This window comes from Carassius carassius, chromosome 33 (assembly GCF_963082965.1).
Source record: "Carassius carassius chromosome 33, fCarCar2.1, whole genome shotgun sequence".
Classification (NCBI taxonomy): Eukaryota; Metazoa; Chordata; class Actinopteri; order Cypriniformes; family Cyprinidae; genus Carassius; species Carassius carassius.
Window position 1 is genome coordinate 20,281,302 of NC_081787.1, and position 16,331 is coordinate 20,297,632.

General features: G+C 33.6%; 1 protein-coding gene across 1 annotated transcript; it reads right to left on the reverse strand.

The window, feature by feature from the left end:
• Nucleotides 1-1,590: 1,590 nt before the first annotated feature.
• On the reverse strand, nt 1,591-15,962 carry LOC132113935 (long-chain-fatty-acid--CoA ligase 1-like). The gene is made up of 21 exons (XM_059521994.1): nt 15,811-15,962; nt 14,529-14,741; nt 14,321-14,435; nt 13,339-13,403; nt 11,086-11,187; nt 9,608-9,707; nt 9,190-9,365; nt 7,657-7,689; nt 7,459-7,510; nt 7,135-7,208; nt 6,360-6,437; nt 6,104-6,238; nt 4,706-4,840; nt 4,509-4,604; nt 4,350-4,422; nt 4,161-4,249; nt 3,298-3,414; nt 2,914-3,057; nt 2,734-2,835; nt 2,529-2,600; nt 1,591-2,013 (listed from the first exon to the last, which is right to left on the reverse strand). Exons 2-21 carry the CDS (start codon nt 14,721-14,723, stop codon nt 1,873-1,875), a joined length of 2,094 nt encoding a protein of 697 aa, XP_059377977.1. The 5' UTR covers nt 14,724-14,741; nt 15,811-15,962; the 3' UTR covers nt 1,591-1,872.
• Nucleotides 15,963-16,331: the final 369 nt, after the last annotated feature.

Here is a 16,331-nt window from a genome sequence, read left to right on the forward strand (position 1 = left end):
CCATAAATCATATTTAATTTTAATCATGTACATCTCTTAGATGGAATTTACATGTATCTTTACTGTCATGATAATGTGTTTGAGTACAAGTGAGTCATTTTAAGAGTGCACTTTTGTTTCTCACACACACAACAGATGATTTGGCTTACATGTCATTTCACACACAAGATAAATCTAGACTAAAACAAACAATAAAAACAACCTGTGCATAATAAACACACAATTACAATGAACATGAAGCAGCAACCATCAATGAAACACGAGGACACATGTGGAAAGCTCCTGTATTCTGCTATGCTGTTACAGCATAATGATACGAGACACATCACATCCATAATATTACAGCTTAAAACACCTGCCATTCAAAGCCTCACATAAATAAGCAACACAATAGTTGTTGTTTGTGCTAAGAATGTAAGCTGTCTTAAAGTTAACATTTAAGATGAAGAAAGCATCATATAAACAGCATATGGCTTATATAGGTACATACTGTAATCACGCAGGCTGTGTTTAAACTCAACAGACCTTATTCATGAAACACAAGTAAAACTGAGTAAATCATTCATAAAAACAGATTTATGAACCATTTACACAGAGCCTGTTGCAAGTAAGCAGCTTTTATACAATTTAAATAGCAATGGTTTTATATTTTGTAAAGCTGCTTTAGAATAAGTTTTATACAGAATTATACTGAAAACTGAACCGAACAAATCCACTTTGCTTGCGTTTCTTGAATCAAGGACCAATAACAGTAATTTTCCTAAAATACAAAACTTTCCTGCTTTTTTTTATGTTCTGTTAATAAATATTCCAGGAAAAGCTTCAGAATATTAAAATATCTGGAAGACCAAATATTGAAATATTTCCCACTCTAAATCTAGTGTGGAGTGTGTGCTTCACCCTTTGCGTTGATTGTGAGGTACAGTAAAAAAAAAAATACTGTAAAAATGTATAATTTTTTGTAATTTCAGCCGATGTCCATTTAAAAGCCACATTTTTTCCCTGAGACTGTACATAATATTTCCCAAACACACACATACACAATGTGAGATCATTGCAAGATACTGAAGTCAACGCCGCTGAAGCAGTAGTTCAATTTATATATTTTATATAAAGGCCACAAACTTTGCTACATAAAAGGAATAGTTTGCTAAAAAAAATGTACTCACACTCAGGTCATCCAAGATGAGTTTATTTCTTCATGGGAACAGATCTGGAGAAATTTAGCATTAAATCACTTGCTCACCAATGAATTTTCTGCAGTGAATGGGTGCCATCAGAATGAGAGTCCAAACAGATTTAACTTTTGTTAACTGATGGACTGGAGTAGTGTGGATTCCTTGTGGATAATTGTGATGTTGTTATCAGCTGTTTGGACTCTCATTCTGACGGCACCCATTCACTGCAGAGGATCCATTGGTGAGCAAGTGATGCAATGCAAAATTTCTCCAAATCTGATGAAGAAACAAACTCTTCAACATCTTGGAGTGAGGATGAGTAAATTTTCAGCAAATTTAAGCAGAACAGCATACTTGGTTATAATAATTACACTTAAATTAAAGAGGAACATTATTTTGTCTTTAATAACTGTTTTTGCTCTTGTATTTCTCTTCCCTTTCTCTTAAAATAGTTAAAGGCAAAAATAATGGTGTCAAAATGTAAGGACCAATTCCTGGGGTGGAATCTTTAAAGCTGAAGCAGAGAGATGAAGCTTCGAGTAACAGCTGATCTAGAGTATATCATCATATTCTGAAAGGCACATAAAACTGATGATATGTCTGTTGACAACAAGCAATGTTGGATCAGCTCTATTCAGTCATGGGACTCATATCAGCTCTGTAACTCTGTAATATCTGAGGCACTTTCTCTGGTTTACATTTTGATGTTGGAGTAAAGCTCATCGATCTGTCTCCTGAAGTGGCTCCTGAGATCAGTGCGTTTGGCTTTCAGGGTGGGCGTCAGGAGGCCGTTTTGGATGGAGAACATCTCTGTGTGAAGAACAATGTCCTTCACCTGAGAAGTGAAGATAATGAAAAAGCAGTCATTGTTTAATAACTCACTTCTCAGGTGAATTTCAATGCACTCATAAATATTTAGTCTTAAATTTGGGGTTTATGTATTTGAACTGCATTTGCAATTTCCATCCATTTGCATTACACATAAACTGATAAACATAATATGATACTGAAAATGCCTATACTTCTTAAATAAATATATGCAATGAAAATAATTCAAAGTCCTTTAAAAAAAATGCATTTTAAAAATATGATTATTTGTATAAAATCCGATGCAAATAATTAATAATAAACTATACCACGACTGTTTGGAGTGCAGAAATCTTACTTGTTTCTTAACAGTTTCATTTATGTATCATTGACAAATATGCAGCGCATATTAAGTGTTTTAGTTTAGTTGAAACTGTGTAATACAAATAAATGGAAATGTTATATGCAATAATGCAAAAACATACAGTAAATCTTACATTTAAACCTTAATATTTTTTTTATATTTTATCAGGCAAACCTCACCTGTTCAAAAGACTTCAGGCCACTTTCTTTACCCAATTTGACAATATCCTCAAGAATGGCTTTCTTCACATCCTGAAAACACATTATTCACATGAAACTTGGTGGTTTGTTAGATACTTAAATCTTAGACCCAAATACACCAATGCATGCAACTCTCCGAAAAGTGTGGAAGTGGCCAAAATGCACATGTGAGATCTGTCTTCACCTTATTTTTGCCAAGCTCTTCATATGAGCCCTCTATGCCTCTCTTCTTGGCCCAGGCGGGAAGAAAGTCTGGATCAGGCACAATGATGGCTACCAGACAGGCCTGTGGAGAAAATGAGAGTACAAGAAATAACAAATACTTCTTCTGCCTCCATCTGTGTGTTGTTTTCTCTCTCCTCACCTGCAGACAGTCTCCATGAACGAAAGCCTGCGCCACAGCTTCGCTCCTGATGTAAATGTTCTCGATCTTCTCTGGAGCGATGTATTCACCCTGAGCCAGCTTAAAAATGTGCTTCTTACGGTCCACAATCGTCAGAGTGCCATTCTGAAAAACAGAAATGGTGTGGTGGTTGAGTGTATATGTGCAGGTTTATGTGCATCATCTCTCTTCTTACTGAAGAATGATGTGACACTGAAGACTGAAGGAATGATGCTGAAAATTCAGCTTTGCATCACAGGAATAAATTACATTTTAGATTTATATATACATTCAGATATAAAACCGTTATTTTAAATTGCCTGTGAACACAGACAGAATGAGGGTTATCTATTAAACTGTTCTTACCGGCATCCACTTGCCGATGTCTCCTGTGTGAACCCAACCATCATCATCAAAAGCTTCCTTCGTCTTCTCAGGGTCTTTCAGATACCCCTTAAAAACATTGGGACCCCTCACACAAACCTGCCAGAAACAACACAAGAACTTGTGAAATGTGTGAAAGACCACATGCAAACACACAACTAATAACACACACACATCAAGGTTATAAGTGTTAACTAATACTAACACCATGAAAAAAAAAAAAATATATATATATATATATATGCGTATAATTTGAAACAAAATAAACCTAATAAAACTATTTTTTTTTTAGATTACTATTTTTTGACAATGACACAAAAAAAATTTTGTTTTTAATTTTAAGTACTAAAATAACCAAAACTAAACAAACTAAAACTAATAAATTATTAGTTAAAAAAAAAATAAATAAATAAATAAATAATTAAAAAACTTTCAAATTAAAATCGAAAATAGAATACATAAAAATAAAATATACCCCAAAATATTAACCAAAACTATAATAATGTCTCTCTTTTTTATATATAATTTGTAAACTTTTCCAAAGCATTAACAAGAAACTTCATACAACTGCAACATTTTGAATTTATTTCTCACATTACCTCTTTCCACCACAATATATTAAAACAGTTTATTTAAAAACACTTCTTATTTAGACTATACTTAATATAAAAATTAAGTATACAGTATATTTAAGTCATAGTATATAATGTCTACATTTTCAAATACATATCCATATAAAAAATTGAAGGAATAACATATTCATGGTCTGTACATATAATAACATGACTACAAAAATTAATTACAATAGTATCTCATTTATATTAAAACAACACAGACGCACACACCTCTCCCTCGCCTTTAGCAGCATAATAGTTCATCTCTGCCACATCCACTAGTTTGATGTCATTACAGGGCAGAGGAGCTCCGACATGACCTGCAACGACCCCATAAAACAGTCAGAATTAACATACAGGTGTGTTAATAATTGCACATGCATCTGTGTGTGTGTGTGTGTGTGTGTGTGTGTGTGTTACCAGCAGTCCAGTCTCCTGGTAGTGTAGTTGTGCTGCCGGCAGTGCATTCAGTCTGACCGTATCCTTCATAAAACTGCAAGGAAAATACATTTATTTCACAACCAGAAGGAATATGATGAAATATGTCTAAATGTATGCGTTAAAGTAATCAAACTGTACCTGGCAGCCCAATGCAGCTCGCAAGAAGGTGAGAACAGGTGCTGAAATGGGTGCCGCTCCAGTCAACATCATTCTAACGTGACCTCCAACACTGGCCTGCAGGGGGCAGCACAGACCCATTACTACTCCAAACATACCGGCTTTTAGCCCTACAACCGTTTCGAATTTTGTCAGCACAATCTCAGGTCAGTAATCACCTGCACTTTCTTGAAGATGATCTTGTCCCACACACTGTCCCTCCTCATGATCCCGCTCTTCATCTCGTTCTCTTTCCTCCTGAACGCAAACTCCAGGATGCGTCTCTTCAGGGGACTGTTGGCCTGTCCGTAGATCTGCGAGAGGGTTTCACTACATTACTACTAGAGCATCCCACACATAAAAACACTACGAGAGGAAAAACATGAATGAGGTGAAAGATCATACAGTAATGCAGTTATTATTAACTATCACATATTTCATGTTGTAAGGACAAAAAGGAATAGGACTTTTTTTTCTCATTCAATATGAATAATACCGGGCAATACTACTACTACTACTAGAACAAATAATGATACATTATTAAAGGATAAGTTCACTTTCAGAATACAAAATCTACTGATAACTCACTCACCCCATGTCATCCAAGATGTTTGTGTCTTTCTGTCTTCAGTCGCAAAGAAATTAGGGTTTTTGAGGAAAAGATTCCAGGTTTTTTCTCTATATAATAGACTTCAATGAGGATCAACAGATTGAACCTGGAATCTTTTCTTCAAAAATCTTAATTTCTTTGCGACTGAAGACAGAAAGACACAAACATCTTGGATGACATGGGGTGAGTAAGTTATCAGGAGATTTTTATTCTGGAGGTGAAGTAATCTTTTAATAATAATAATATTCAAAATACGTTTTTTAAATCAATAAAGAACTATATTAGTAATCCAGTACTACTATTGTGCTGTAAATATATATATATATATATATATATTTTTTTATATTTAATTGTATTATTATTTTAATTACACTAATTAAATCAATCAATAAATATATTACAACTGAATTAAAACTACAGGACTATAAAATGGGGCTATTTATTATTATTATTATTATTATTATTAATGACAAAATTATTATTCATATTTGAATAATAAAATTAAATACTACTACTAGTACTACTAAACAAAATGAGTATTTTATAATATTACAAATAATAAATTGAATTTTACTAAAATAATTACCATATTAACTTTGATGGCACTCTTAATTTCTTTGCTTTCAAATGTTAAACTATAGAGCTATTATTTTGGTGGGAAACCGCTGGGAGAGATTAAAGCTTCTCTTAAGACTTAAGTTATATATATATTATATATAACAAATTTTTATACAAATTTGGGAAGATAATTGGCGCGTGCTGCATTTTCAAATGCACAATATAAGCAACCCAAACTCACAGCACTTGCAGAGTTGGAGTTTGTGTGGAGCAGCATTTACTAAAACGCATGTATTTTAAATGTAAATGATTTAAATCTGATTTAAACATTCCTGTTTGCTGCAGGTTTAATCTAGTTTCTGTGATCACTCGCAGGTTTACAGGCTCTGATGTATCAATGTATGCTCACCTTGTCAAACATGCGGTTCAGCAGACGAGGAACCACAGGAAATACGGTGGGCTTCAGGGTCGTGAGGTCATCCATCAGAACTCGGATGTCACCCTGGAAGTATCCGATACGTGCGCCGTGCACCAGAATCAGACCCTGAGAGTGTGGAAACAGCGTCAGTGGACATCAACAGTCATGAGGTGAACGATTTTAAAACCCTAAATAATGTGCTTATTGAAAAGAATGCCCAAATAACTTAAAAGCACCCTGCACAGACCTGTACGACTCTCTCAAACATGTGTGCCAGGGGCAGGTAGGAGATGTGCACGTCCTGAGGACCAATGGGGCAAGAGGGCTGCAAGACAAGAGGTGAAACCAAATGTGAATCTTGCTAACTAGTCATTTAGCTGATGCTTTTATCCTAAATATTATGAGAACAGTAACGTATTACAGGTCTAGTCTCTCTGGTGCATCACTTTGTTCAAATGTAAATCAACGATTGATTCTAAAATATTGTTTTAATGTAACAATAAAATAAATTACTACATTTAATTCTAAAATAAATGATTAAATTATAATTTATACAATTCAAATGCAAATACAAATACACTTATTTCAACATTTCACACAATGTAAATTAGCATTCTTTTCTCATTACAGTATTAATAATCGGGGATGAAATGTGCGGTCATGAACATATAATGCAAAAAGAAAGTGTTTTTTTTTCAGACAAAGAGTGATTAAAAATTGTACAAACAAATTGTACTGTAAAAATGTGAAAATCTTAATAAAAAATGATTCATATTAATATTATTCAGATTAAAAAGTATTTTATCTTATTATGAATTATTAATAAAAAATGTAATTATTAAAGAAATATATTACTATTGCAATAATAAACTAATTATGCACAACAGGATCTTTCACAACAGGATGAAATGTGCTTAACTGTCATGAAAATATAACGCAACTAAAAGATGCTCCTAAACAGTGAAAATGTGCATTCTGCTTGATAATGCATCTGAAGTTGTGCGATTTGAGACTTTATTGACCTTTGTGACATAGATGAAGGCCGAAGAATTAGACACTATGTTTCTGTGGGTGAGCATCGCTCCTTTAGGGTTTCCTGTGAGAAAACAAATGAGCAACGTTGTGTCTATCATAACACTCAATTCACGTCATCTGAAATCCTCTTTCAAATTCATATTACAAACAAGAATTTGGACTGTTACAAGAGACATCTGGCAGACAACTTTATTTAAAGGACATTACGTCGCACTGAAGCCAACTGTACACACTGACATCGATTCATGCATGCTCTCCTGATCTTAGCGTTACTAGTGCCTAGAGCGAGGTGACCAATAAAAACATCATACCTGTGGTTCCACTTGTAAAACAAATAATAGCCAAGTCATCAGGCTGCGGGGGCTGCAAATATAGTGGATACATATTAAGAATGAATAATAATGATAATAAATACAGTAGCATGCAAAGACTTCTTACAGAAACAATCCTTTTATAGTTATGAAATATTACATACACTGGCAAACTGAAAAAGGAACAACTGTACTAACCACAGGATGCTGTCGATGAGCCTTGCCAATATTCTGTAAAGGAAGGAAAACCTTTTTCAATAAATGATGGAGACAGAGGAAGCTCAGTGAAAGAGGAAGAAACTGGAGGCGTGAATGAGGTTTGTGTTTGCAGTAAAGACTGAATTGCAGAATAAAAGCAATCACAAGTACAGCCAATAAAGCACATCAAACTCAGAAAGTTTATAGTGTAGTAAAGTAGGAGGTTCACAATAAAAATGTAAAATAATTCATATAAATACTTTAAGCAATAATAATAATAATAACAATATTTTTTAAATAAACTTAAGCAATTTAAATCATGAAAATGTAGTATTAAAATACATCATATTAAACAAAACAAAATAATATGTAAACATAAAAATGTCAAAACAATTCAAATAAATACATAATTTAAAGCTAAAAATAAAAAATAAAAAAACAATGTCAAAACAAATAATACAAAAAAATAAAAAACACTTTAAGAAATTTAATTAAATCATAAAAATGATGTTTTATAATAAACACAGAATATTAAACAAAAATTATTGATCATAAAATGTCAAATGTAATATTAAATTAAATATCTAAATAAAAACACTTAGGCAAATTAAATCATAAAAATGTATATTAAAATATATAAATAATATTAAAATAAACATACAAAAAAACAACAACCTTATTAAATCCTAAATATGTTATAAATAAAATACAAATCAAATCAAAATTAACGCTCAAAAAATACTACATTTTAAAATTATTTTTACAAATATATTTGTTTACCTGCATGTTATGTGACCAGTAACCGTCATCAAAGAACAGAGAACATGCAAATATGTTGTTAAATTATTAGTATTAATAATTTAACAATATTAATCAATAATTTATCAATATTCATAATTAACTTGTTATTAATATAAATAAATAAATAAATAAATAAATATATATATATATATATATATATATATATATTCTGTATATATTCTGTATATTTATTTATTTATTTTAAAAACTCCTGAGAATTTACGCCAGAAGGGTTCAGCTGACCAAAAACTTTTTGGGAACCCTGGTGTAAAACGAATAAAACTTTTAAAAACTATTAAAAATAAGTAAAACAATAGATCTAAACAATGTCAAATGTTTTGCCATGTAATCATAAGTAATTTCTCAATTATGATGATCTACATAAAACCACTCCTGAAATGCTTTTTTTTTAGATATGTTACTCTATGGTATTCTTTGAAGTAAATACTATGGTACACAAATATGATATTCACACAAATTCCATTACTGTAACATAATACTTTTAGAAAACATTAAGTTAGTAGGTTTGAAGGACTATCTATAAATAGCAGCTGAAGTGTCAGTGTGCTCTGAGGGCAAGCGTTCAGTGTTGCAGGTCACCCAGTTAGCACAGCTGATCCATGATCCGGGTCACAGCAAGACAAACAAACCCCACCAGACACAAACACACGCATCGACCGCATTCCCTGGGGTCATGCAAAGATTTGAGCACACAATCTGCGGTGTATTCACCTCTGTGTCTCTTAGACTGATGATGTCGATGCCGCACTGCTGTGCTCTGCTAACTAAATCAGCGTCAAAGTTTTCGATGAGGATCAGGGTTTTGACTGTGTGCGGTTTGCCCGAAACACAGTCCAACAGCAGCTGAGCCTTCTCGGGTACATCACATACGACAGTAGAGATGCAGGCTGCAACACACACAAAACATGATACAATAAAAAAATAAAATAAAAATAAAAAACATCCTCTTGATCTTCATACCGAACACATAAAGTTAAGCATCCCTAAATCTAATACCTAGCCTAGCAAACACCACTGAAAAGACAACAGGGACATCCTGTAAGACACATATATGCATGCATACTAAATCAATGACTAATAAACAGCAAACTTAATGTAAATAAACTCTCTTAAGATAAAGCTGACATACCTTTTTCGAGGATGTAGCCTATTGCTTCTGTGCCCAAGGTGTCATACAGAGGAACTGATATCAGAGAGTAAGTGTAGCAGGCCAGCTCTGAAATCGTCCACTGAAGAAAGATTTCTCACATTAGTGACAAAATATTTGCAATATCAAAAAATATAGAAGACCTGCACAATGCACATTAAGGAAACACACGCATTTGTTCATCGTAATCTGTGAGTCACGCATTTAGAGTCCCACATAGAGCAGAAACTCAAGACAGGAGACATTTCAATCTAAATTTAAATGTATTAATTTGTATAATTTTTATCTTTTAAAAAGTGAAGTGTCATATCTGCACCATCACCAAACGGAATTGCAAATAACGCTTTAAAAACATTTTTTTTCTATCTGCGATTGGTCATAGAAAAACTTGTGTTAATAGATGAGAAAAAAGAATTTTCATATATATATATATATATATATATATATATATATATATATATATAAAAGGATTTGTAGAAATGGAGAAATTACATCACTCGCTCACTAGTGGATCCTCTGCAGTGAATGGGTGCCGTCAGACAAAAAACAAATCCATCATTAATCCGTTTTTAGCTTTAAACTGTTGCTTCTATAATCCATAATAATGCTTCCTTGAGTAAAAAAGTCCATCACCTGTTGCCTCTCACATCAAAATCCACTGCCATGTTGCTTTAGAACTGTTTTGGCTTGTTTTCACTTATAAACGGTTTCTGATCTGTGCATATTTCGGTAACACTTTACCATAAGGTTCATTAGTTGACATTATTCAACTACTTTAGATAACATGAACTAAGAATGAACAATACTTCTACAGCATTTATTAATCTTAGTTAATGTTAACATTTACTAATCCAAAGTTGTGCATGTTAACATAAGTTAATGCACTGGAATTAACATGAACTAACAGTGAACAACTGTATTTTCATTAACTAACTTTAACAAATATTAATAAATACTGTAATAAGTGAACTGTTAATTGTTTGTTCATGTTAGTTAATACAGTAACTAATGGAACCTTGTTGTAAAGTGTTACCCATATTTCTCTCCTGATTCAGACAAGACTTTCTTTACTGGAGAAAGCAACATTATGTAAAGAAGACTCTATTAGGCCGGAAGCGACAATTTGAAGTTAAAAACGCATTAATAATGGATTTGTTTACTAGCTTTTCACTTCACAAGATGTTAATTGATGGACTGGAGTGATGTGGATTATTTGTGGATTGTTTTTACTGTTTGGACTCCATTCTGACGGCACCCATTCATTGCTGAGGATCTATTGATGAGCAACTGATGTAAAGCTACATTTCTTCAAATATGTATGAAGCAAACTCATCTACTTAGTAAATTTTGGGTGAACTATTCTTTTAAGACAAATTACATTATTGATCTAAAGCTGGTCAAAATTTAAAGAAGTGTAAAGATGCATTTGGATAATAAATCACATATTTAGTAGCTCTGACCTCTGGTCTGTTCTGAGAGAAGATGCCGATGTAGGGGTCTTTGTTCTTCGAGTGTCCTATGTGCAAAAATGCTGATCCCATATATTCTGCTCGCTCAATCACCTGACGAAGGGGAAATGACAAATAACTTAACCAAACCAGAAAATAAACGACTTGTGAAATGCAGTTCACTGTGCACAAGAAGGAAGGAGAAATGAAAGCAAAAGGTCCATATCAACTATAAACTTATTTCTTTAAATAGTTTAAATTAAATTCCAATTCAAAGAACTTCTTTTTGCCATTAGGAACTTTATATGCTAAAGGTTATCCGTGCATGCATACAGTATCATGTGCAATCTATGTAGCTTCTTAACAAGACACAAAGTGAGGAATGTACATTTGAGTTAAACAGGTTCCCACAAGCTTTTTAAAGTGTGACCACCTGTGCAAGTGCACCCCTTTACAACCATGTCAACACCCTACCAGAAACCTGCACTTAAGAGGTCTGAAACCCAAAATCCAGCTTCTCTACAGGTGTGCATCAGATGCACGGATTACATGACACACAGATTAGGCATTTTAAAAGAACATAATGTCTTGCTGTATGAATTACTTCACAGGTTTTTACAACATACTAGATGTTAGTTATGTTAAGTTTGTATGAAATGAGTCAGTGCACCAGGTAACTTATTAACCTGAGAGCTATGACAACCATAAATGTGAGTTATAATAAATTTCAAAGCTCAAAAATAAAGATGGGCGGATGGTGTGGCACCAGTGTGAGAGACGGGGCAGTTCTGCATTAGGACATTTGTCTTCTCTTGTCTTAAAACACTTCTGTTTTCTGTGATGGCTTTAACATAAAGGTAAAGTTATGAAGCATCAGTCTGAATGTGTTGAAAATTATGAACAACAAACTGCACGTCATGATTTTTAGGAAAAGGGTTTATGAATTTATAGCTGCTGAGTTGAATTATATATGCATAATTCAAGTATTATTGAATAATATGAATTTAATTAATTATCTGCACTCTAACTTTTAATTATAACCTTAAAATTTAATAAGAAATATAACAAAATTATTTCTAAATACAAAATATAAATATGTTGAAATACAGATGCATAATTACCAAATATTAATGCAAAATATGAATTTAATATATTAAATATAATGATAACCATAACATTTAATAAGAAATGTAAAGGAAAAATAATTTCTAACATAAATATGTCAAAATGTACAAATATCTTAGTTGTTAAATATACAATACAATATAAAAATATACAATATATATATTTGAAAATTAAATATACATGTATAAGGAAATAAAGGTATAAATAATAAATCATTTGTACTTTTTTTACGTTTCTTTGCATATTTATTTCTATTTTTATTTATTTATTTTAACATTTCTTTGTATATTTATTTAGTAAGGTTAGTGAAAATATCAGAAGACTTACATAATTACAAAAGCATGTATCAATTACAAAAAGCACAGATATCTCTCTCTCTCTCTCTCTCTCTCTCTCTCTATATATATATATATATATATATATATATATATATATATATATATATATATATATATATATATATATATATATATATATATATATATATATACAGTACAGACCAAAAGTTTGGACACACCTTCTCCTTCAAAGAGTTTTCTTTATTTTCATGACTATGAAAATTGTCGAGTCACACTGAAGGCATCAAGGGCTATTTGACCAAGAAGGAGAGTGATGGGGTGCTGCGCCAGATGATCTGGCCTCCACAGTCACCGGACCTGAACCCAATCGAGATGGTTTAGGGGTGAGCTGGACCGCAGACAGAAGGCAAAAGGGCCAACAAGTGCTAAGCAGCTCTCGGGGAACTCCTTCAAGACTGTTGGAAGACCATTTCAGGTGACTACCTCTTGAAGCTCATCAAGAGAATGCCAAGAGTGTGCAAAGCAGTAATCAAAGCAAAAGGTGGCTACTTTGAAGAACCTAGAATACGACATATTTTCAGTTGTTTCACACTTTTTTGTTATGTATATATTTCCATATATAACTCCACATGCGTTAATTCATAGTTTTGATGCCTTCAGTGTGACTCTACAATTTTCATAGTCATGAAAATAAAGAAAACTCTTTGAATGAGAAGGTGTGTCCAAACTTTTGGTCTGTACTATATATATATATATATATATATATATATATATATATATATATATATATATATATATAAAAGCAACAGAAATATATATGGAAGCAGAAATCTCATCCTACCTCCGAGTATGAAAGCCATTCATATGGCTGCTTTGGTTTTCTGGATCCCAGACAGGGACCGTTTTCTGAAAGGAGATATAAAGATATCACATATAGGCCAATTAGATTTTATATATATGAGCATGAGACAACAACATAAGATATATTAAAGGGGTCATAGGATGCCCATTTAACACAAGTTGATATGATTCTTAAGGGTCTTAATGAAAAGTCTGTAACATGGTTTGGTTAAAATTTCTCCTTGGTAGTTTAAAAACACATTTTTTACTCTCAGTTTTCTAGCATTTTTTATTTTCTAGCAAATGTTAATGAGCTCTGCTGACCCCGCCCCTCTCTTCTGCGCTCTCTGAGGGAACTATTCATCGAGAAACTAGCTCATTAGCACATTATTAGGATATGCGATTTGCAAACATTCATTAAAAAAACCTTAAACTCACTTCTTCTGTAGGTGAAGCTGGATCACGAATGATTCGCAAGAACCTCTACACATTAATTGTAGATCGGGGACACAAAGGTAATCCACTGCGTCTTCAGTGGCTCAGATATAAGGAGTAAATGATGACTGAGGTTGGGTCTGAGGTAAGACTGCTACTGTCAATCAAACTATTGTGGGAGGGGCCTATCTGTTTGATGTCATAAAGACATATATCTGAGATCAGCTCAATTTCAGAAAGGGGTAAAGATTTGAGCAGATTTAAAAAAAAAAAAAATACACTGGGTGGATTTTTGTCATTTGAGGGTGGTTGTGTTCACACTGCCAAAACACATTTCAGTTCCATCAGCTTGTAAAAGTGCATGTAGCATCATATGGCCCCTTTAATGCTTAGCTTACCACTTTACCCCAGGTTGATAGCATTTCATTACAAAATATTACTTTATTATCACACAAACAAATCTTTATATTAAGTTAGATACACAAGTATGTCCAACTTTATTATTTATTTATTGCTTCAATGTTGAAATAAAAGCAAACAGTACATACTTGACTCCCTCAGACCCCTTTGAAAGCTCTCGTATATGGTCTTGGCATCCTCGTAGAAATGGCTCAAGAGTGGGTCTCCATTTAAAACCGCTCCTCGACGAGCAAATTCTCCACCCTGATCGACAAAGACCAAATGCAAAGTTTTATATCAAATCTCTGATTGCAGTATGACAGGCTTTGAGTTCATCTTAATGTAGTACAGTCTTACCGGCAGCTCCACTGACTGCATGCACAGGTCACAGGGCGGTTTGAGGGCTTTGGGTCTGGTGGCGAACCAGTACGCCGTGACGGCGGTGAACGCACCCATGCCGAGCAGGGTGTTTGTGGAGAGGCTGCGGAAATAGTCCCTCACCTCGGACAGCTCAGGGATTCGCAGCTGCTTCAACAGCTCGTGTGCTTGCATGACTACAGAGAACTCAATCTGTGGAGGACAACAGGGGATATATTACACCCTACTGCATTTATACCCTAGTGCAGGGGGGGAAATACTTCGATATTACCATATTTATGTATAGCGTAATTCCAATGGACTTCAAAAAACTAAAAATATATAAGCAAAGCAGTGTTTGTTGGACCAAAACATGTTTATGGTCCAAATAAAAGCTTAATTTTCTTTATGGGAAATATTTTTTTTTTTTGGGGGGGATACAGTTTTAAAGAAATATGAAATATACGCTCAATCAATGTGAAAAGTACAATGTTTTTTGTGTGGCAGACAACTTGCTTATTGTCTTATAAAATCTGCTTTTATTGGCACATTACTGTGCTGTAAAATCCTGTCAAGTGGTTCGTAATGTAGTGGAAAACACTATGATTAAATCTTATCAGTCAGTTGGTAATCAACGTGAACTGTGACACATTAACTTTGCAGGGAAACAGTCAGTGATGAAGAGTCATAGTTTGACTGATTAAACTATCAGAGGATATATATATACTATAGTATATATATCCTGTAATTCAGCTTACATCATGCTTTGCTTTTACCTGACAACAAACTTTCATTCTAGAAACTGAGGATTTGAATATTCAACAGGTCCAATTAAACATTATAATCATACTGTATGAACTACAAGTTTCCTTTGCAATAAGCTAGCATTAGGGCTGTGAGTCACCGTCAGCTATGTGATTCATGTTAAACCTTGCAAGGACGCGTTACCCCTTTAACCTCTCACCCACTTCTATTCTTACTGCCCCAGGGCAGATCATTCTGAGAAACTGCTTTCACTTAGTGAATAAAAACAGACATGGCATGAAACCCTTGTAAACTCATGCATGACTGCATACAAACACCACAAGGAGTTCAATTCTGTAAAGACTTGCAGCTAAAACACAACGAACCAATCAATATCCTTATTAATTCAGAATTAAACAGCAAATACTACACTCTCTGCATTCTTCCAAAAGCAGTTGTACTATAAAATCGTTTCTTTGACTTTGCTAGTACACATCTTGCTTGTAAACCATCTCAACACAAAACACACACCCTTCACCTTAGAGTAGAAGAATGAGGTACGTCCAAACGTGTGCACTGATGTGCTTCCCGCACTCACAGAGTCACGCCGAACGGGAAGGTGATATGACCAGGTGAAGGTAAAAACAGTTCAGTCGGAACAACTATGGGTTGAGTTTATGTGCAACCGTGGTTCAGACCCCTGCCGACTCCTTCCTGCTCCTTATTGGACACACACACACACCTGCTGTGTCAGCCAATCACAGAGCAGGAAGTCAAACAAGCAATCGACCAATAGTTAAAGTCCTAAAATAAAACACCACTAGATATGATTGTTACTGTGTCAATACTATACAAGAACTCTATGCTGATTACATCACGCTGGTGTTCTGTGATAAAAAATACTATGATTAGCTGATCGACATGGGTCTTTTATAAGTCAATGCAAATGCTTCGAAATACTCCTAGGAGTTAGAACTTTAATTTTTTTTTTTTTTATAAATTCATACTTTTATTCAGCAAGGATCTATTATGTTGATCAAAGGTGATATTAAAGACATT

Coding starts and splice junctions, on each gene's coding strand:
- LOC132113935 (XM_059521994.1), bottom strand. CDS start 14,723: ATGCAAGCACACGAGCTGTTGAAGCAGCTGCGAATCCCTGAGCTGTCC. Junction 4,250..4,349: donor ACCAGGAGACTGGACTGCTG/GTAACACACACA, acceptor GGGTCGTTGCAG/GTCATGTCGGAGCTCCTCTG. Junction 2,014..2,528: donor GCCTGAAGTCTTTTGAACAG/GTGAGGTTTGCC, acceptor TTCACTTCTCAG/GTGAAGGACATTGTTCTTCA.